General features: G+C 33.0%; 4 protein-coding genes across 5 annotated transcripts; 3 read left to right on the top strand and 1 right to left on the bottom strand.

Moving 5' to 3' along the window:
• Nucleotides 1–869: 869 nt before the first annotated feature.
• LOC123210889 lies at nucleotides 870–1,823 on the bottom strand. Its single transcript, XM_044629378.1, has one exon. It carries the CDS (start codon nucleotides 1,716–1,718, stop codon nucleotides 912–914), a length of 807 nt encoding a protein of 268 aa, XP_044485313.1. The 5' UTR covers nucleotides 1,719–1,823; the 3' UTR covers nucleotides 870–911.
• A 5,220-nt stretch (nucleotides 1,824–7,043) lies between these two features.
• Nucleotides 7,044–11,362, top strand: LOC123212127 (NADH dehydrogenase [ubiquinone] 1 beta subcomplex subunit 8, mitochondrial). Of its 2 annotated transcripts, XM_044631183.1 has the most exons (5): nucleotides 7,044–7,230; nucleotides 7,321–7,407; nucleotides 7,499–7,594; nucleotides 11,087–11,159; nucleotides 11,242–11,362. In XM_044631183.1, the coding sequence occupies exons 1-4, from the start codon at nucleotides 7,093–7,095 to the stop codon at nucleotides 11,141–11,143; spliced, it is 378 nt and encodes a 125-aa protein (XP_044487118.1). In that variant the 5' UTR covers nucleotides 7,044–7,092; the 3' UTR covers nucleotides 11,144–11,159; nucleotides 11,242–11,362. The 2 variants fall into 2 exon arrangements, with proteins under 2 accessions (XP_044487118.1, XP_044487117.1); XM_044631182.1 differs by having other exon boundaries at nucleotides 11,087–11,362.
• Nucleotides 11,363–13,707: 2,345 nt separating this feature from the next.
• LOC123212229 (lipid transfer protein EARLI 1-like) lies at nucleotides 13,708–14,433 on the top strand. The gene has a single exon (XM_044631312.1). The coding sequence runs from the start codon at nucleotides 13,793–13,795 to the stop codon at nucleotides 14,210–14,212; it is 420 nt and encodes a 139-aa protein (XP_044487247.1). The 5' UTR covers nucleotides 13,708–13,792; the 3' UTR covers nucleotides 14,213–14,433.
• Nucleotides 14,434–17,127: 2,694 nt separating this feature from the next.
• Nucleotides 17,128–17,733, top strand: LOC123212283 (14 kDa proline-rich protein DC2.15-like). The gene has a single exon (XM_044631374.1). It carries the CDS (start codon nucleotides 17,208–17,210, stop codon nucleotides 17,586–17,588), a length of 381 nt encoding a protein of 126 aa, XP_044487309.1. The 5' UTR covers nucleotides 17,128–17,207; the 3' UTR covers nucleotides 17,589–17,733.
• Nucleotides 17,734–21,752: the final 4,019 nt, after the last annotated feature.

The following is a 21,752-nucleotide window of genomic DNA, read 5'->3' as shown; positions in this document are numbered from 1 at the left end:
TCACTTCAATACACATTTATTTACACTTTATCTACGTTTCTCTGACTAGATTCATCTGTCAACGGTCAAATGATTTTAAATTAGGCTTAAAAATAATCAATTAGGTATATTAACAAGATTAATGATAAAACTGTCTATATTTATCATGTAATTATATATTTTAAATTAAAAATAAGATAATATTATTATTAAAATTGATACAAGATATAAATGTACATTCCATTATTCTTAGGGTAATGCATAATAGAAAGGATAAATTGGCAAATATGTGATTGTGATAGTGATTGATTTGAATTTTATCATGTAAACGTTTGACTAAATTCATCACCTGCCCAAAACCAACCTTTCATCAAGCCTAAATCTTTGCCCATCCCTATTATGTATTTTATTGCACCTAAAACATTGTTGCAAAATTAATGAATTTCAATTAGACTGGTGGCATTGCCTGTCACTTTCATCTTTCAAGATGTTACTTTTGAACTACACAAAAGTATTATTGTACTAATTTGGACCAAACCCTTTCAATTTTCAAACGAATCGAAACTGTTTGGGTTAAAGAACCCCGATTCAATTGATCGGATCGGCATGTTCGAGACCTTGAACAAAGGTATTCATATCATAATCACTTGGTTTCCAAACATTGTTCAACAACAAATATATCTGCCATTTATGATTTCCATTTGATGCACCAGAAACGCTTTTAAAATAATTAATTATTTTTAAACTGACGTGTAAAGTAATTAATTAGTAGGATTTACCAACAAACGAATATTAATTACCATTTATCAACTCAATTTTTTTTCATTACCAAACAACAAAGAACAAAAATTGTGCTGATAAATGCAATTCATAGCAAAAACAAAAAATTATAATAAAATAAAATACCCACATTAAAAAAAAATATATGACTTTTACAATTTGTAGATAATAAGAAAACAGGGCAACACCGCGCGCGAGTCAAAGACAAGTAACTCGTCGTTCTCCCCACACACCGAGTCAAACCCGACTTGCTTAGAAACCCTACCTGCAATAACCCGACAAACCAACATGGCCCGCCTCCCTCTGCCTCCGCCGGCTCTCTCATTGGCCCCACTGCTGCCAGAATATGTGCAAATCGCCGATCCTTTTCCGCCCGGAAAACTCAAAGCCCCGTACCTGCTATTATCAAACGTGGGACCCATACAGTAAAACCTCATTACCTCATTCCCATCCGCTACGCACCTTGCGTTCTGCTCCTCGCTCGGAGTGCCGGAACTCAAACCCGACACGCATCGACTCTTAACCAACTCTCTATACTCCTCGAATCGGGCCACCGTCCTTGGTCCATTCTGCACCTTGAATATCATGTCAACCCGACCGGAAAAGGCTTTCGGGCCCCAGCTGGTGTGGAATATAATCTCTACTACATTACGTGAAGGGTGGCCCTCGGGAAGCTCCGTAAGCGTGGGAAATTTAGGGTGTTCGGGGTTCCGTACAGGACGATCAGATGTTCCATGACTGTGACGAGGTCTGACGGCGGAGTTAAAACTAGGTTCAGGCTTTGTGGGTGGCTTCTTAAAAGTTTTAGGTCTTTGATATTGCTTGCTCTTGGTGGAGGTTTCGACAACGTCGGATCTTCTGCAACTAGAACTGGGAAAGAGATTTTTGGAGGAGGGATGGAAAACGTCGTCGTATGCTCGTGATTTGCACTGTAAGGACTTGACCCAGGCAGCAGCCATGATGGCGAGTTTTGAGAGAGGTTGTTTGTCGTCTACAGGTTTTCTATCGAGGGTCTCATCTTATGAGCATATGGCATTGTATGTATGGATTTAGCGAGTGAAAAGAGAGATGGCGCGACTGATATATTAAATGGGGTGCTAGTTTTTATTTTTGTTTGTGAAAGATTAAAATGACGATTTTGTCCTCGGAGAGTTACCCCGGTCAAATCTAGTCAATTTTGAAGATGAAAAATACAGTGAGTCATGATAGCTGCCGTTGTTTTTATTTGGAATTCAGGATCCGGTTGGTTAAAGCTTATTTTTGGTTGCTCTTTCAAATCAATTGGAACAATTAATTTTTCATTTTAATTTTTGAGCCAAGTATAAGACATATTCATATTGAATTTAATTTATAAAATAAATCCTCCCGTGGCATAATTTAATTAATAGATGATCCACATTACCAATTGTTACATTTAAAAATGGTTCCATTTTGGTGGAATCTTTCCGAAGTGGAATAATAGAAGAATTAGAAGTAGAATGAAACTGGGAAGCAAACAACCATCTAGACAAAGCACTGAATTTTAAACAATATAAAAATTTCACTTCCCAATTGTTGTATAGGTAGAAAGTCACTATGGACAAAGGAAGTTTGGTGGTGGTCATTGGGCTAACAGCTTGTGGTTACAAGAGGAGGCAACAACATTGAGATGTGTATAGCTTAATGATAATTTATTAAACACTTAACTCTTTGTTTATGTCCCAAAAGTTGATGCATATATTTAATAATTCAAATGGAGACAAACTATTTTCAATTAAAAAAAAAAATACATATATTTATATAATTAAGGAAATTAATGAGATAATTATATAAAAAGAAGTGCATGGGCTGTGGTTAGGAAGAGTGGGGTGGGTGCGCCAGCCTTTGCTCTCACGCCTGCAGAATCTATCGGGGAAGGGGAAGGGCCTTCACATTTTTATCCTCCGCATGCTTCTCTTTCATTTCGATCCCTACATTTTTCGCTTTTCAACTTTTTTTTTTTTAATTTTTCAAATTTATTTCTTTACTTTCTGCCTATCTTTGCATTTCTGGAATTCAAGGTTTTTTGTTTTTTGACGTAACTTTTTATTAATAGTGGTCCATTAATAAGCAAACCATAATAATAGGTAGATACTATATATATATGAATTATTTGGTGATAGGTATATCATGAATCTAATGAATTAAAAGGTTAAATTTAAGAATATAGAGAAATGTGGGCAAACTGGAGGGATGAGATCAAATGAGGATGAATTGGAAAAAGTTAGAAGGCGAAGGATTTAATGGAATTAAATGCAACAAAGTTTCTTTCCAGCAAAATAATAAATACAGGCTTTCTTAGGCACGATCATCCATAGCCTCATTTAACCTCCATTAATGCTTCTTTGAACACACACACACGCACACCCCTTCATGCTCAATCTCCATTGCACCCATGTGCTGCCCTTCAACTTAAACCCTTTTTTTGTTTTTTTGTTTTTAAATTATTTTAAATTGTGACTACATAATATAAAAGAACGCTATTTAAAATTTTAAAAAGCTAGCCTTTCACCCAAACTGGTTTCTGTTAATGATCTCAGAAGTCATAAGTGAATTATATCAACTAATCAAAACCCATTTGTGTCTTTTAGCAATAACAAGTAATTGAACTTCAATAATTGAAAATGGAAGGGAAATTTTGCATGTGATGACAAATACAAATGTGGTGGCGATGGAGTGATTAGCGGAAATAGTTTAACGATTGGTATTTTTATTTTTACATACATGGCTGAGTATTCAAAAGGTCTGAAAACGAGAAGAGTTATGCAATGGGGCATCGTGTGAGTTTGGCGGCTTGGTAAAATCTGCCAAAACGTTGGTCGTATGTATTCAATTCGAGGGTGGTCCCCTTTTCCGGCTTTGATCGGTAACTTGTGTGTCGTTTTGTCCTCTCTATTCAACAATTTTGTATTTTTCTCTCTGTTGTTTTCTCAGAATTTAGAGTCTTCAGCATAATTTTGATTTCGCATACCAACATTTTCTGGCACGAGCTCAAATAATTCCATCTACTGCATTCATTTATACATATTACCAAAGGTCAATATTCAAGGAGTTCACATGGTCCGATAATCATACACTTCTATATTCTCTACTGTTTTATTTTCTTAAATTAATAATCATTTTGACATTTCAATCCCTTTTGCTTAATATTTTAAGAGTGATTCTCACCCAAAGGATAATGAAATCCCAATCTTTTATCTTTCAATTTTTAAAATACTAAACATTCAGTCATAAATAAATTTCTGTTAAAATTAGGAATAAAATCATTATTTACTAAAAAATTTATAGTTTTATTATATTTTTCTTCTCCGGATTAAAAAACTTATATTTTCCCTTCAACACAAAGTTTAAAAACAGATAAATACCCCATAGAGTTTGTTCCTCTTCTCTTTAACACTGATTCGTCATCTTCGGCCATCAACCGCCTCCCCTCTGGCCTTATCTCTCTCTTTGATCACTCTCCCTTCCCTCTTTGATCGTCTTTGATTGAGACGAAGATGACTGGTCTTCGTTTGAGATGTAGATGATGCATCTTCGCCTTCGTATGAAAAGAAGACAATTTCATCTTAGTCTTAATTGAAGATGACCAAAGAGGGAAGAGAGAGTGACTTGAGGGAGAGATAAGGTGAGAGAGAGGATGGTTGACAAATAGAAACGACGAATCGATATCAAAGAGAAGATGAACAAACTCTAGTGGGATAATTGTCAATTTTTAAACTTTGGATTGGAGGAAAATTATATGATTTAAAATGTAATAAAACTTTATTTTTTAAATTTTTTTAGTAAATAACAAATTTATCCCTAACCCTAATTAAAATTTTTAATAAAAATTTGGTTATGGATGAATATTTAGGTTTTTGAAAGTTGAAGAGTAACGGTTTGAGATTTCACTATATCTTTGACGGGAATAAGTCTTTTGGCCATATTTTGATGATATGGAATGAATTTTTCAAATAAAACCTTATATTTAAAGCAGAGTCGGATTAATTTAAAAATCAATTCATGTTAATGTTTACAAGGTACATGGATGTAATTGTAAATAGTTATAAGTGATTTTTGTAATTTTTTTATTATAATTATTTGTTTTGTAATTTAAATGGTTTTTTTCCCTTACTTGCTGGGGATTTGACGAGCACGCAGGAAGGCTATCCACAGGAGGTTCCTTTAGAAAAAGGAGAGACTCAATGGTTGATTCCTTCTATAGTTATGAGGCCACCAACTTCACACTTCTCCAGACAATTATTTAGTAAGTCATACCTATATTGATAGACATAAATTTCTAGAAACAAATCAAACCATATTTAACATATATTTTTATTTTAATTTTTTATACACAAAATTATATCCAAAATTAAATTCTCGATCATACATTGCATAAAATCACAACCATAGTCTTACACGTCTCGTTGTTACCAAATTTTGTATCAACGTGACAACACTTTTCTAGATAATGCATTAGATAATCTACATTTTTTTTTTTTTTACCATGATAAAACATTCATTAAACTATTTATTTCTTCAAATTCTTACAACAATAACCACATTAGCAATAAATTAATATAATAGCAAGTTATAATTATTCTAAGTTAAAAATATAAAAATGTTTTAGGTGTTGTATGTTAATTTTATTAGTTTGAGAATTAAAATTTTTTTGGATTATTTATGTAAAGGTCATGGAAAATATGTTCAATTAAAAAAGGGAAATTATAATGAATGGCCAAATTACCCCTCTACTAAGCAAAAATACCTAATTTCACTATTTCTAAGCAAAAATACCCAAATTTCCTATTTTAAAACAAAAATACCCTAATTTTTTTAAATACCAAAATTACCCTTCATCACATTTATATAAACTCTCTCACTCTTACTTTCATTACATACATTTCTTATATCACTTAAATACTCACTTTTACTCTCATTTTTACTTAATATCAATTACTACGTGTTCGTTCGAAAAGAAGAAATTCATATTTTTGAATTTGAATCGAAAAAAATCAATTCGTGAAAACTGCATTAAAAATAATATGTTATGAATAAATAGATATATTGAAATACCCTAAAATATTAATAATAAAAAAATTACTCGAAAATCTAAAAAAACAAATCTGAATTTTGAAAACTACACATTTAAATAGTTTATGAACAGGAAAACTGAAAAATCGATCAAAAATTTTGTAATTACATTGTAAAACGTGTCTAAAAAAGCATATAGTAATTACAAATATCAAATTTAAAATTATATATAAAAAAAGTTTAGCCCGGTTACAAACAAGTTCAAAATCATAAAAATCGAAAATCTTAAATTTGATAAAACAAAAAAACTGCATAATACATATTGAAACAGTTTTATTTTGGCCTCCAAATTTGGTGCAACTGGCAAAGCTGATTGTCGTTATAGAGCTCGAAACGAGCTTTACGTTGATATATTACAGGCCCCGTAACTCCTCCTGGATCAAAAGTTATGGTCGTTCAAAGTCTGTCTCATATAGATCCTATAGTTTTAAAAAAGTTAATGTCCACCCAACCCACGGTTTTCACGATCTGCCCCACGGTTCAGTGTAAAATTTACCATAGACCCCAGTGGATCTCCCCCTGTTCCCCCTCCCCCTAAAATTTTGAAAACGTTAAATTCTGCCCCCCCCCCCAATCCCACGGGCTCTCGTGGGAGTTACCGCAACGCCGACAGATCTAACCCATTTTTCGGCAAAAAATCGACATTTCAGCCTCTAATTTCAACACAAATCAAATCTACACATCCAATAACACAAAATCTCTCAAGAAATTCAAGTAAAATAACCAAAAATCAAAACATTTTATGCATTGTTCAAAATCGAAATCCTAAATATTCAAACCTCAAAATCCCCCTCAAATCTCAATAATCCTAACAATAAATTGATTCAAACAAGAAGTGAGATGATATACTATCCTTATTTATCATTTTCGGTTGTCAAAAAATACAAAAAATTGACAAAAAAGACAAAAACCTGTTAACCCATGGGAGACCCGTGGGAGATTCAAATTTTTTTTTGATTTTAAACAGTAAAACCGTGGAAAATGTAGGGTTTATATATAAGGGCAGTTTGGTCATTTTCTAAATTAAGCGCATTTTTACCTAAACCTTTGAATTTTGAGCAATTTCACTTAACACCCTTTAATTTTGGCCATTTAATATAATTTCCCTAGAAAAAACCCCAAAACCAGTGGACTACACACTATACGACACCGTTTCTTTACATACGTTTCACAAATCTCAGCTATAATATGAATTAATCCTGCGAATAAAGGGAGAATTGGGTTAAACAAATCCGAAGCAAAATGGCAGGAAGATTGAGCAATGTGGCCTCTCGCATCATGGGAGGAAATGGCGTCGTTGGACGTTCAGTCGTTTCTTCTCTTCGGCTCCGTTCCGGGATGGGCCTCCCCGTCGGCAAACACATCGTACCAGACAAGCCAGTCAGTTCACAGTGGATAGGCTCTTTCTTTTTTCATTTAATTCTTTCTAATATCTAAAATAATTTCTCTTATTTATATATATATGTTTAGCTCCCTGTAAATGACGAGCTGGTTTGGGACAACGGGACGCCCTATCCAGAACCTTGTATCGATCGCATCGCCGATACAGTCGGCAAGGTATAATTACTGTCTTGTTCCCTCCTTTTTTTGTGTAATTTTCTGAAAATTGCTTATTGGTACCATTTGTTTTCCAAATAATGGATGACAGTATGAAGCTTTGGGTTGGCTGCTCGGAGGATTAGGGTTTTTTGCATCGCTGGGACTTTTGGCTGTGTGGAACGATAAAGCCTCTAAAATTCCTTTTGTAAGTCAAAAGCTGTAATTTTTGTGTGATAAAGAGGTCAATCATCAGTTTTTAATTTGGATGATCAAATTGTTCTGTGGATGGTTTAATGTTGCTAAATGGATTTGACATTTGATTTGCCTGCCTACATTGATGTTACTCACATCTAGACTGTTGTTCATGCCTAGGGACTTGATAGTATAGTGGTGTTTTTCGTTGTCAATGTAATAAGCTGCAAAAGCTTCCATTGCAAATAAACTTAAATTGTTGGTTCCAACAGAAACTGTTTATCTGGTATAGTCAAAGTGTGCTTTTGATTTCTGCCACTCATCAATATTGAATGGGAATCACATTTGGTGAGGTTGAAAATATAGTGAGAAAATTAGAGGATGAGAGGAATGGAGAGGAGAGTGTGAAATGGTGGAAGTTGTGTCTCATTCATTTGTGTGGCTAGAGAAAAAAGGTTGTAAATAAGATCTATTTCCCTAAATTATTCCCTTTTCTTCTTCACTCACTTTTAGATGAAATATTTCAGTTGGCTTGAAACTAGCAATTCAGAGAAAGCAAACACTTACTTCCAGTTACTTCCCTTCCTATAATTTTCTCACAATTGGGGGACATTCAGTTTGCTCTATTGCTTCTGTCCTGTTTCTTTACCTTACACTTCAATTATATTTTTAAACAAGTTTAACTGGTATTACATTGCTTCTGTATTACATTTAACTGTAGATTTGCAATACCTGTTGTTGCATGAAGTTATTACATCAATTTCAGAATTTAGCCATGACTAGATAACATTGTGGGCTCAATATTATGCAAGATTATTACTGGAATTGATGGGCCATTGAGAGGATTCATTCCTCTGCATGGTGATGAAGCTTAGATATTTGATTTTTCTCCACTAAAATGCAAATAGGGATCAGAAATGTGGTCAATATCACGAAAAATAAAGAGATACCGTCTATACCCAAATCCAAATTGATGTTTTCATAAGGAAGCCATCGAAGGCTTTCCACAAATTGATAGTTTAATTGAGCAACTTAATTACTTTACTTTACTTCACTTCATCATGGTTGAACCAAATATGATACTAAAGTCATAAACCCTTTCTACAGTTTGTTTGATCTGTTGGCTAAATAGTAATGGAATGGTTTGATACTGCTTGGAGCTAATATAGTATTTAATCATTTCGTTCAACCAAAATTGCAAAGTGTGTGACCATGATAATAAAGCAATTGTGCGCACCTTTGCTTACCATTTGAATGTCAGGCACATGATTTTGTATAGGGTAGATAATTAAAATGCTTCTGATAATCCTTGAAACTGAAAACTATGAGGAGAATATATGTAACTTATACTAAACCTGGAGCCTTTTCTATAACATCTTGATCGTCTTGCTCTGGTGCTAGAAGTTCAACTGAAGCTTAGAATCAGTTTCCAATCTTGAATGTTTATCAGAATTTCATATAACCTTTCTTGGACTTTTCAACTATTAGTATTCTTTGCATGTGCCCTCCCTGGTGCCTGAGATTTACTGAGCAAACCAATGGAGAATCAATTCACATGTGATGTGTCTCTTACACACTATTGCCTTTTACAGCTCATTTGATCCACTACTGCATGCTTCTCTTTGAGCATCAGACCGTTGTTTGTCATGCTGCGGTTTTATGGTAATATAGTACTTTAGCATTTAGTTCAACCAAAATTAGTAAGTTTGGGACCACATCAATAAAGCAAATGGTACACACCTTTGTTTCTAATAAGCACATGATTTTATAGGGTAGAGAATTAAAGTGCTTCTAATAATTCTGGAAACTAAAGACTTTGAGGAGAATATATGTATCTTATACTAAACATGGAGCCTCTTCTATAACATCTTGATCACATTGCTTTGGTGCTAGAAGTTCAACTGAAGCTTATAAATAGTTTCCGACTTTGAATGTTTCTCAAAGAATTTCGTATAGCATTTCTTATGCTCTTGTTCTATTAGGGTTATTTGCATGTGCCTTCATTGATGCCTGAGATATACCAAGTAAACCAATAGAGAATCATTTCACATGTGATTTGTCTCTTACAAACTGTTGCCTTTTTCACCTTATTTGACCCCCTACTTCATGCTTTTCTTTGAGCATCAGACCATTGTTTGTCATGCTGCATTTTTATGGTAATATAATACTTCAACATTTAGTTCAACCAAACTTGCAAAGTTTTGGACCATGATAATAAAGCAAATGGTGTGCACCATTGCTTACCATTTGAATGTGAATCACATTATTTTATAGGGTAGAGAATTAAAATGCTTCTTATAATCCTGGAAAGACTTTGAGGAGAGTTTATGTACCAGATAGTAAACCTGGAGCTTCTTCTACAACATCTTGATCGTCTTGTTCTAGTGCTAGAAGTTCAACTGACCTTATAAACAGTTTCCGACCTTGAATGTTTCTCAAAGAATTTCGTATAGCATTCCTTATGCTCTTCTTCTATTAGGATTCTCTGCATGTGCCTTCATTGGTGCCTGAGATAGACCTTGTAAACCAATAGAGAATCATTTCACATGTGTTGTGTCTCTTACAAACTATTTCTTTTTACCCCTCATATGACCCCCTATTTCATGCTTCTTTTTGAGCATCAGACCATCGTTTGTCATGCTGCAGTTTTATGGTGATGTAGTACTTTGGCATTTAATTTGACCAAAATCCCAAAGTTTGGGACCCCATAATAAAGCAAATGGTGCACACCTTTGCTTAACATTTAAATGTCAAGCATTTGATTTTACAGGGTAGAGAATTGAAATGCTTCTAATAATCCTGGAAACTAAAGACTTTGACAAGAATATATGTACCTTATACTAGACCTGGAGCCTCTTCAACAACATTTTGATCACCTTTCTCTGGTGCTAGCAGTTCAACTGAAGCTTATAAAAGTTTCCAACCTTGAATGTTTCTCAAAAATTTCATTGGTAATCTGACTTAGTCTGATGTGTGTAACTTTTTTCTCTGATCATTGAGAGGTAAGAAAGTATCTCCACCTGCTGTTTTATTTATTGTCAATTGATATTACCTCAATTTTTTATCCCTGCTTTCTAGAAACCATCTGCTTATCATTGATTGCATACACGGACTTAGAAGGAAATGCTTGCTATTTTTTTATTTGATCTTCATCAAATAAGTGAATTTTTATTGTTGATGTCAGTTTACTGTTACACCAAATCACATTGTATGCTAAAAAAATTCATTTGTTGCATGAGGGAGTGGAAAGGGCTGTGGAGCTAAAAAAATTTGCTTGACACTGCTTTTGCTATTGGTTACTGTGGTCATTGAGGCAATGGAAATGGCTGATCTCTGGAAAAGCATTTTGAATTTGATATATGTCTCCAGAAGTAGAGAGAATAATTTTACATTTTCAATAAATTCACAAGATCATTTAGTCTTCTTATTTTGATGTTGTTCAAAGTTTCTGCTTTAGATGATTTAATCTTCTGATATTGATGTGGTTCCTTGTTTTCCTGACTAGACGCCAAAAGTTTACCCTTATGACAACTTGCGGGTCGAGCTTGGTGGAGAACCCTAGGCAAATTGCAGGGCAAGTAATCATATGTTTTTTTTTTTTTTTTCCTCAGTTGTGTCTCCTCTCTGGATCATCTATTTGCATTTTGGAATTCAAAACAGTTGGAAATAATGGGAAGCATGTATCCATTGCTGGAATTGAAGTCTTAAAACGAAGAATGATGTTTTTCTTTGAACCTTGTTGATGATTAACATCTGGAATCAATCCTGTGCTTCAATTTCATTTTTTAAAGTGTGATCATTAGACTCTTGCATTGCATCATCTGTTAAATTTTGTTTTATTGAAGTACAAGGAAAATCTGCAGTTCGAACATTAGTGGCCGTAAATATGATATAAAATGGATTTTAGGAATTTTGTAATGGCCCGATTAGAAAAATTAGGACATGCTGAGTGTTATTAGTAGATCTGGTAAGCTGGTGGGTTATCTGTGGGTGTTAGGAGAAAAAAGGTAGTTCTGTATCTGTTTGCATCCATATCTATAAATATTCATTTTTTTCAAAAAATATATTAACGTACTTAATTTTTTCACCCTTTTTTCTCAATGCTTTTAACCGGTTCTAGTTCTCTTTCTCTTCACTACATTTTCACCCAAACTTAGCATCCTATCTCTCTTTTTCCACTCCAAAATGTGGATGCAAATAGGTTGAATAGTGTTTGGTTGAGTTTGAGAGTATATATAGAACTTTAGTGTTTATTGTTATTGTTGTGCATGTAAGTTTACCCCTGATCATTGTACCTTGAGCAACCCCTAAATGCCATGAGACATATATTTGATGATGCGCATAGCATCATGTTACAAGAGGTCCTTATCTTGAAGCAACTGGAAGGATAAATCTCCTCCAGCGAGGAGAGGAGATTTCAACGTTCAATTATTACCACATGACTATCCTCAAGTACGGTATTTTAGTTGTTGAAATAGACCACTGGACATAATTATCGCAATATTGACCAAAGAGTCTGTCTATTTAATGTAAAGTGGTTGAACTGATTAAATAAAATGTATCACATTAATTATAAAACATTGATATTAGACCAACCCATCTTCAGTGTGCACTAATTCCAATTATACATGTATTGCTTTAATTGGATAGACGTGTAGACTTAGTAAAGCTTCCAACCCCCATATTGAAAACTATGTACCCATAGCTCGACCATAAAAGCCAAGAGGGGGATAAGGACGAATCTTTTTTTCAATCTAATCATCTTTAAAACTCAAGAAAACATTCTCTTAATTTTCTTTATAATTCCTTTAGTAACATTTCAGATTCACTTAACCACCAAAAGCAAGAAGGTTCTTTGTAATTGTTACTGAGAACACGGTGTAAAAAAAAAAAAAAAATTCTGTTTAAACTGCTTTGTGTTTTCTATGTATACACACATTTTAGTTACAATTCCACCAGACTTCTCACTTAACATTCCCGAATAATTACCTCATCAGTTTAGTGCAATTTTCTGTCTCGACAGATACTCTTAGACAATTACATCCAACCAACTGCTGACAAATTAGACTAAACATTGTTGCTGGATTTAGATTGACATAACTTAATTGAACATAAACAAGATAAATGTTTCCTTCGCTAGTAGCTTCGTTAAATTAGTTCTACATAAACATTCACCTTCATTGATATAATAATGCATGATTCTTGAACTTCTAAAACTTTTCTGACAAATTTCTTCTGGAAGTAAGTTCTACTTGATGTTGAGATAGGGTTTTCAATGGTTCATAATTATTGGGTTTTTTTTTTTTTAATCATTCACGGTTAATATTTCCTTTCCTCCTTGATTTATCCTTGATTAACACAGATACCCAGACTATTATTGATTATAAGTACATATAATTTTGTTGTTTGTAAATTTACCATTTCTTTATTTTATGAAGTTTACATAGATTCGTCGGAAAATGGCAGATTATGAATAATAGCACGGAAGAAGAAAATAAAATGTTGTCCTCTGAGTTGTGAGAAACTGTGGTCGATCTCTTAATTTATAAAAATATTGTATTTCCCTAATAATTCAATCCCACATGTGCAGTTAGATCGCAAAGCAATGGTTCACCCATGTATCATGTATGAAAATCCTCCAAGATAAGGATTTTTTTTTAATTTGTTTCAATTATTATGTGTTCACGGGTTTATAGTATTGATCATTGCCTTGAACAACCTGTTGCCCACTAACTTCACTCTTTTTTTCTCACAATATAAATTATCAACTAATTTGATCTCGCAACAATTCATGGAATGTCTGTAGTTCATATGAATTGCCCTAGATATATATAGAATCTTTAATTCTATTGGACACATTTATACATATATTAACTATCGAAGTTGAAAATTTGAAGGTACAGAAGGAACCAACACTTTGAGTCAATTCCTTAATGAACTTATAAATATTGTAACAAGAATATTCCATCTATCTGGTACAATCCCGGAAATGGTAATTTGTTCGTATGCTATTTTACAACTTGCACTGCAGTGTGGTGTTCAGTTCCATCATGATAATATATCCACATGGTGTATATATTTTTAAACCCAAACAGATCTTGGCTTCCTCCTATAAAAACCCTAGCCCACTTAACCACTTTTATCACTCATTAGTTCTCTCTAAACATTCACAATCTTTGAAGGTTGAGGAGATTGTTTTTAATTTTGAGATATGCCTTCAAAATCTTTAGCATCAACAGCCCTCCTTCTCGCTCTCAACCTCCTCTTCTTCACTTTGGTAACCTCCACCAGTGTCCCAGCTTGCACACCAACACCTCCTAATAAAGATCACAATCACATTGATCATCCCAAGCCCAAGCCCTCAAAGGAAACTTGCCCAAGAGATGCCGTAAAGCTTGGTGTTTGTGCCAATGTGTTGAAGAGTTTGTTGAACGTTGAACTTGGTAAGCCACCAAAGAAGCCATGCTGCAGTCTCCTTGAGGGTTTGGTTGATCTCGAAGCCGCTGTTTGCCTTTGCACTGCCCTTAAGGCTAATGTTTTGGGTATTGTCAACCCAAACATTCCAATTTCATTGAGCTTACTCCTCAATTACTGTGGCAAGCACGTTCCCTCCGGTTTCCAATGTGCATAAGTTAATTTGCCTTGTCATTATTTCAGGCACCTTGATTTTCTATATGATTTGTTTGGACTTGAGCATTTTCTACTTGCGATGCCATGCATCGAGCTTATTAAATAATTTTCTCCCTTTCCAAATCGTTTTTAGTTAGATCGAAGGCGTATCGTCACCTTCTTTCTTGTTTTTTTTGGTTTATTTCATATCTTTCAAATAAGAATGCAATATTGATAATTTTTAAGAAATTGATGATTCTGTTCTACTGCATATCGTGATTTTCTACTGCATGTATGGTTAGTCCCTAGCGTTTACATGAGCATTTATTTGGCTTGGCATAGAACTTAACTCCTAACAGAAATGCGACTCCAATTAGAATAATTCCTCAGATTTTGTTATTATTAATAAAAAAATCACAAAATTGTTTGCCAGTCAATTAGAACACTCGATCATATTCATTCAAAAAACCACAAAAACAATAATTGAACACCGGAGGATCTATTAGTCTTCTCCTGCAATTGAGAGAAAAAAATCAGTCACCCGAATCAGTCGAACATTCTCGATTTTCTTGTGGTGAAGAAGGAATAAAGGTGACAAGAAATGAAGACGACGAAGTTTTCTTTTGAATACCAAAAAGGCACTGTTTTCAGTTGCTGATCACAACACATCGTTTCACTGAAAGTAAAACACGCTGTTTTTTGTCTTCTATAATCTTCACATCCTCCTTCAAACCAATTATGCAATTGTTGGGTTTTATATAAGAATATAGAAAAAAATAGTACTGCTGTACTTCCTTAAATTCTCATATCTCAACAACTTCCTCCCTTAACAATTCGAAAAGATCAATTCCAATTATACAATAGTTGGTTTGAATGTATATCGTTCGAAATAATCATTCTTATTCCCTTCATGTATGAAATTCACATATCTACTCTTTTATCACTTTTAACATCTCAAAATTACCTATGCACATAATTTTTTCCTAAAAGCGAATTAGTCTTATTTACAACACTTCACAAATCATGACTACTACAAAATCCATCATCCCCTAATTAACAAACATCAAACCTAATAATTCTCGTGGAATACTCTTGCTATAGAACACTTTTATTTTTTTGTCCAGAATTTTCAGTGGTAGTTCTTGTCAGACCAAATTCTCTTATAATTCTACTTTTTATGTCCTCAAAACATGTGAAAGATCAAATATATACATATGTAAAAATGAAATATGAAACAAATTATGAGTACAATCCATGCTCTCTAGTAACACAAGTCTATATGATATCTTACCACTCCTCTCCAAAGCCTCGAAAGGACCTATATATCTACCTCAAAGCAAGCTTTCCTTTGCTATCAAACCTTATAACATGTCTATAGAGAACTACCTTGACCATTGCCTTATCACCTACATGGAACTCTAGCTCTCTTCTTTTTAGATCAACATGGCCTTTATGTCTGTCATGGACCTCTTTCATTCTCTCCCTAATTAATCACACATTATTGATCATCTTCTGAGTCATCCGAGGTCCAAGGGCATGATAAGGAAGTTGCAGTGTTGAGATACCAGAATTGCGTTTGTAGTAGCAGGATGCCAGGCCGGTTTGACAATCTTTATTAAAATACAATCAAAGTCGTTAAATGGATACAACAAGAAACACAATGTTGCAGTGATCCGGCCCTTGGATGAAGAAATTAAGGAATGAAGCTTAAAGACGAAAAACCCCTTAAGTGAAACGGTGAGTTTTATAAAGTTTGCATCTTCCGTTAGTGTTTCCGTCAGCTACTTCTCCCACCGTTTTCAGATTCTTTAATTCCTTTACCTGTATAGTTTCAGTTTTTAAAGATTATCTTGGTAATCTATTTTTTATTCTTTTGTTTGATTTGTCAATAATAAAATATTATAGTAATCTTCTATTACCAATACTGACGTGACAGGTAATATATGTGAGAATCTGATTATTATCTTTACCTTAGGTATTTAAAGATTACTAAAGTAATCTTAATTTTATTATAATTATATTATTATTTATTAATTTTTTGAGACAAAAATAAATAAATTTTTAATTAATATGAAAATAATATAAAAATATTTAAAAATAATTATATTCAAGGACATTTAAGTAAAATAATTTACTAGTAATTTTTTATTACTTTTAACCAAACATAATAATTATTTATACCTACTAAATTTTATCAAACATAGTAATCATTTATATCCAGTAATCTTTTAAGTAATCTAATCTTCAAGATAATCTTTCTATTTTGGTAATAAAACATTACCCAAACCAAACGCTCTCTAACAGTCATTAGCATTTCCATTTGTGTAACTAACAAAATATTAAATGAAACAAGGGGCCAAAAACTGAAGCTGGAGTTACTATAATTGCCTGGGAATTCTTCTCAACATCCTTCCTTAATCCAAGCCTCTTCAACAGTTCTCTTCTCAATATTCTCCCTTAATCAAAACCCCATTTCTCTTTTTAACAGTGTGATTTATATCCTAATGACGGCTACTGAATCATAAACAAATAGAGAAAAGAGCCCTAAATTGGAGATGCAGAATGTATAATGTATTTAGTGAATGAATCATCGTGAAAATCGTGATTAAGGTAATGATTAACATCATTACTTTCTCCATTTTGATTAATTGCATAATTGAAGATCCGCTATTAGCTAGATTTAGAATATGATTAATTCTTTCCTCGCCATTTCACGATATTAATTTGTTTTGTGAGAGAATTGGCAACTAAAATATGCAGAAAACTCCATACTCTATAATTATAAATGATTATTTTTCATGTTGTGGTTGTGTTTGTTATTCCTGTATAGTGTGCGTACATGAGTAGTCTCCTCCAAAAGAAAAGAAGAAAACAAATTAAAAAAAAAAGATAATTAAAACCCACATAATTATCAATCTCCGTCTATAAAAGCCTGAGCCTTCCTCCCAGTATTGCACCACCCACTTCTACTTGGCTAACTATACAATAGTTTAGGGTGTCTTTGACTTTAAGCAAATATGGCAAAGGCTCTAGCATTAACAACCCTTCTCCATGTCCTCAACCTTCTATTTTTCACTTTGGTGAGCGCCAATCTTGTCCCTTCCCCACCACTAGAATTCAAGGACGAAAAACACCACAAGCGCTGCCCAAGGAATACCGTAAAGTTTGGTGTCTGCGCAGGCGTGTTGGGTGGTTTGGGGCAAGTTGTAGCTGGAGGTCCACCAAAGACCCCTTGCTGCGGTATCCTCGACGGTTTGATTGATCTTGAAGCCGCTGTTTGCCTTTGCACTGCCATTAAAGCAAATATCCTCGGCGTTAACCTCAACTTGCCCGTTTCATTGAGCTTGGTTCTCGATTATTGTGGAAGGAAAGCTCCATCTGGCTTCGACTGCCCTTAAATCAACCTCTATCTGTCATCAATTAATTTGTTTCAAGCTATTGTTCACTTTACATATTCTACTATTTGTGATGTTCGGACTGTTGTTGTTATATTTCCATTAACGTTCATTAATAAATTTTGTGTGGTTCTCATCTTCTCTTCGAGTACAGCCCATATAATTATTACTTCTTATCAAAACGCTAGCTTGCAGTTTAATTCAGATATCACAAATGGTTAGATTTCGTTGCATGAAACGGTAGCTTCCAGAATCACGAAAGTTCTTTAACATACGCTTAATTTGTTGAGCTAGAGAATCATACTTCTGCCTTATATACGTAACAGGAAATCGGTATCACCTCGTTCAACACAGAAACTAACAAATAAAATCCCAAAAAATCATGACAGAAAGTTTTGGATGTTGCTTTTATATATATATACAATTTAGGTTAAATTTCAGAGACAAATTGTTATTTTCCCCACCTGGTTTATCTAGAACACCAGGGAACATACTCATGTATGCCATCCATGCCAATTGGTGTTTGGTCCACAATTCATTCGATTATTTTATATTTTAACGATTATTATACCATATAGAGTTGAACCGAGTGGAGTTGTTATATCAATTACATCGCAATATATTCAAGAAAGTTATATTTATTCAATGATTTTGACTCATTTAAGATGACTAGTTTTGAAAAGTCCAAACTTAATATTCATATATCATCTTCTCCTTCTGTCGGATCTGGAGGGTCTGAGTTACATTATTTCTTTGGTGACCTTGTTGGATATTAGATATCTGATAATTTGCAAAATATAATCTCAGCATTTGATAGAACTTTTAGAGGAGTAGTTGCTTGTATTTTTAGCCTTGGTTGTGAAGGCTTTGGTTGAGCTTAGTTTGTGATTTGTGCTATCCTTCCGTATGAAAGAATGAGCGTAGGTTGTTTTCAGTTCTCTTTTGGGAGAACTTGTTTTGTTAATTGATATATACACTTAAAAAAAAAAAAATCGTATTTTGGTTTCTGTTGATCTGGTATATTTTTAATTCTTCGTTAATTTATTAATTGAACTCAGAGTAGATTGGTTCACCAACGGATTCCTATTAATTGGTGGCAATTTTTTAGCACCTTTCAATGTGGAAATTTTGACTGAATTTTTGTCATTTAACATTAATTGATGGCAACAAACTATTAGACCACGCAATAAATGAAATCTGCATTTAAAAAATAAGAACAAATGTGAGATGCCACAAATATTTCTTTTATAATGAAGCTGATCAATTTCTCCGGCCAACTTTCTGACAATTAATGACCTTGAGTCCTGTATGAACGTTGCTAGAACTAATACAATAAATCGGCCTAGCTAGGATGGAACAGCTGTCTTATGAAAAAGCTTAGCTTGTTACAAATATAGCCCCTGTTGGAAAAAAAAAAAAATTCATACAAAGGAAGCAAAAAAACATGTTACATAAACATTCATGATGGCTGGCTTTAAGTACAAAATCAATTAGAATAACATATTATAGACCCCTTCCCTGAAATAATGCTAATAAAGTTTGATGTATAGCAAATTAAAGTTGTGTCAATTTATAACTTGTAATGTTTTTATCTCCAATTGAAGGATCGATTTGACTTGATTGCTGGAAGTGTTATATTTTCTGATTCCTTTAAGTTGCACTATTCCATTATAATGCTTGTGGTTTAAACCCTAGCTCTTCTTTCTCTCCATACTTTTCTCTGTTTCCTCGCTTTTAATTAGATAATTTTCATGTCTTTTTTCTATCTTAGAGAATCAATGTCGAGGTCATGAGTAAAGGAAAAGGTTCCTCTACTGTTTAAATGAGTTCGTTTATCAATATATCATATCAGACTCTCTTTTTACCAGTTTTGAAAAAAATATGCAATACCCAATAATAACAAAAATATAAATCTTAATAATTTCACAATTAACTCAATCACATCTTATCTCTATTTACTGTATTTATATATACAGAATATGAATTATATACTATTTTGACGGTACAGCATAATCAATTAATTTCCTTAAAAATATTTAAATTCAATATACTAGGACATTCGTGTATCACCTATGTAATTATACAATTATTTCTTCTTATTGTATAATAAATAAATAATTATACAAAGTTAGAGGGATGATATTTTTGTACCTTGTACAATTACTTCGCCAAAATCTCTCCAGAAACTTAATAGCATAACATTTGACGCAGACTTCTTTTCAATAAGCTAAACTACTTTATAAATCTTGTTTTGTTCTTCATTACTTACGTAGGAATACACATCTAATTCCATGTACCTCTCAACGTCAAATATATATGGAATTGCCAGTTCAGGGAAAAGTCGCATGGAACATGGGCGGCATGCATGAAAACTACCAAATCAAGCAACAATCCCAATTACATTTCCTTTTTCTGTTCTGGTGGTCATATGCCCATAGCAAATTAGAAATCGGTATACAATGAATTAATATATATGCTAAGTTGCTAACCTCTATAGCTTAATATTTTTAAGAACACTGATCTCACAAGTTAATTTGCTTTAATCCTTTCTCCCGTGTACATTCAGATTTCAGGAATAATACTATCTACTTAATAATCTTTTAAAGCAACATTATTATGCCAGGGAGGTATGGATAGGGGCGCTTAAGATTACTCTAGTAATTTATCTTCTATTACTTATATTACTTTGTTTAGTTTATAAGTAATAAAATATTTCAGTAATGTTCTATTACCAATAGTAATGTAACAGGTAATATAAAAGGTAATTTGATTATTATCTCTTCTTAGATATTAAAAGATTATCAAAGTAATTTTCATTTTATTATAATTATATCTTTATTTATTAACTTTTTGGATAAAAATAATTTCATTTTCAATTAATATAATAAATAACAAAAAAAATATGTTAGAATAATTATATCCAAAAATATTTAAGTAAAATAATATATTAGTATTCTATAATTCTCTCTAACTAAATACAATAATTATTTATATTTACCTAATTTATCATATTTTATCAAATATAATAATAATTTATATCTAATAATTTTTAAAATAACCCACCTTTAACATAAATTACTAGTTTTAATAATAAAAGGTTTCAAACCAAACCCTACACAATGGCTACTTTCTGCATTAGTCAGATGTTACATGATTATACGTACTTAATGATCTTCCAAAGCAACATCATTATGCTAACCCTTCTTGCCTAGCAATTGCTACTTTCTGCATTTGCCAGATGTTACATGATTATATGTAGTTGTCATTTGAAACTTAATTTTCAGCTAATAATAAACTTTGTGTTGACGTGGACATAATTTAAGCAATAATAAAGGGTACGGTAAAATTTTAATTGTGCTTTTAATTTAACATTAGAGAAATAATAAACTTGAAAAAGAACATTTCCTAACAAATCTTAGTGTAACCAAACTCATTTTACGTCATAAAGTTCTTGCCGCCATGCGCATAATTGTATGTTTTTAAAATAAAATGTGACTTTGGCTGCTTCTTTGACGGCTAAAGTTTACTTAAAAAATTACATTATGAAGTAAATCTTATTCATATATAACAAAAAGTCAAAAAAGAAAAAGTAAACAAAGTTCACATGTTTACATTGTGAAGGACCCAAAAAATAATGTGCGTAGGTTTGATATGGTCTGCGAAATCTATTGTCTATATATGTTATATGAGTCAGCTGGCTACCATTATTTCACTATTAGCCAACAGAAATAATTGAGGATGGTCCAAATATAAGTACCCCTAAGAAGTTATGCTTTAGCTTCAAACTCACTTAGAAGATACATCTTAAAGAAGATAAACCCAGAATAGAAAGCGTGCTTAGAAAGAAAGGCAATGGAAAGAAAGAGACATAGGAAACAGACAAGGGCGATGAAGCCATGTATGGAAATCTGTGAATTTGGGTTACTGATTCTGAAATGAAATTTCACGGATTCAACTGAGCCAGGGTCACGGACTATGTCTTGATATTTGCAATGTACCAACCAGACTCCAAATTCTAAAATTTAATTTCGCAATAGTACTCTTGGAATTCACCACATTTCATGTTCTAATGCAGCTTTTTTTTGGTTGTTAATACTGGACTGCCAGATTTTTCAGAAACCAAGTCACGGGTACAAATAAAATTCAGCTATATAAAATCCTTTGATC

Source organism: Mangifera indica, chromosome 3, assembly GCF_011075055.1.
Source record: "Mangifera indica cultivar Alphonso chromosome 3, CATAS_Mindica_2.1, whole genome shotgun sequence".
Classification (NCBI taxonomy): domain Eukaryota; kingdom Viridiplantae; phylum Streptophyta; class Magnoliopsida; order Sapindales; family Anacardiaceae; genus Mangifera; species Mangifera indica.
The sequence above is the reverse complement of the archived record's forward strand: the minus strand, read 5'-3'. Positions and strand labels throughout refer to the sequence as shown.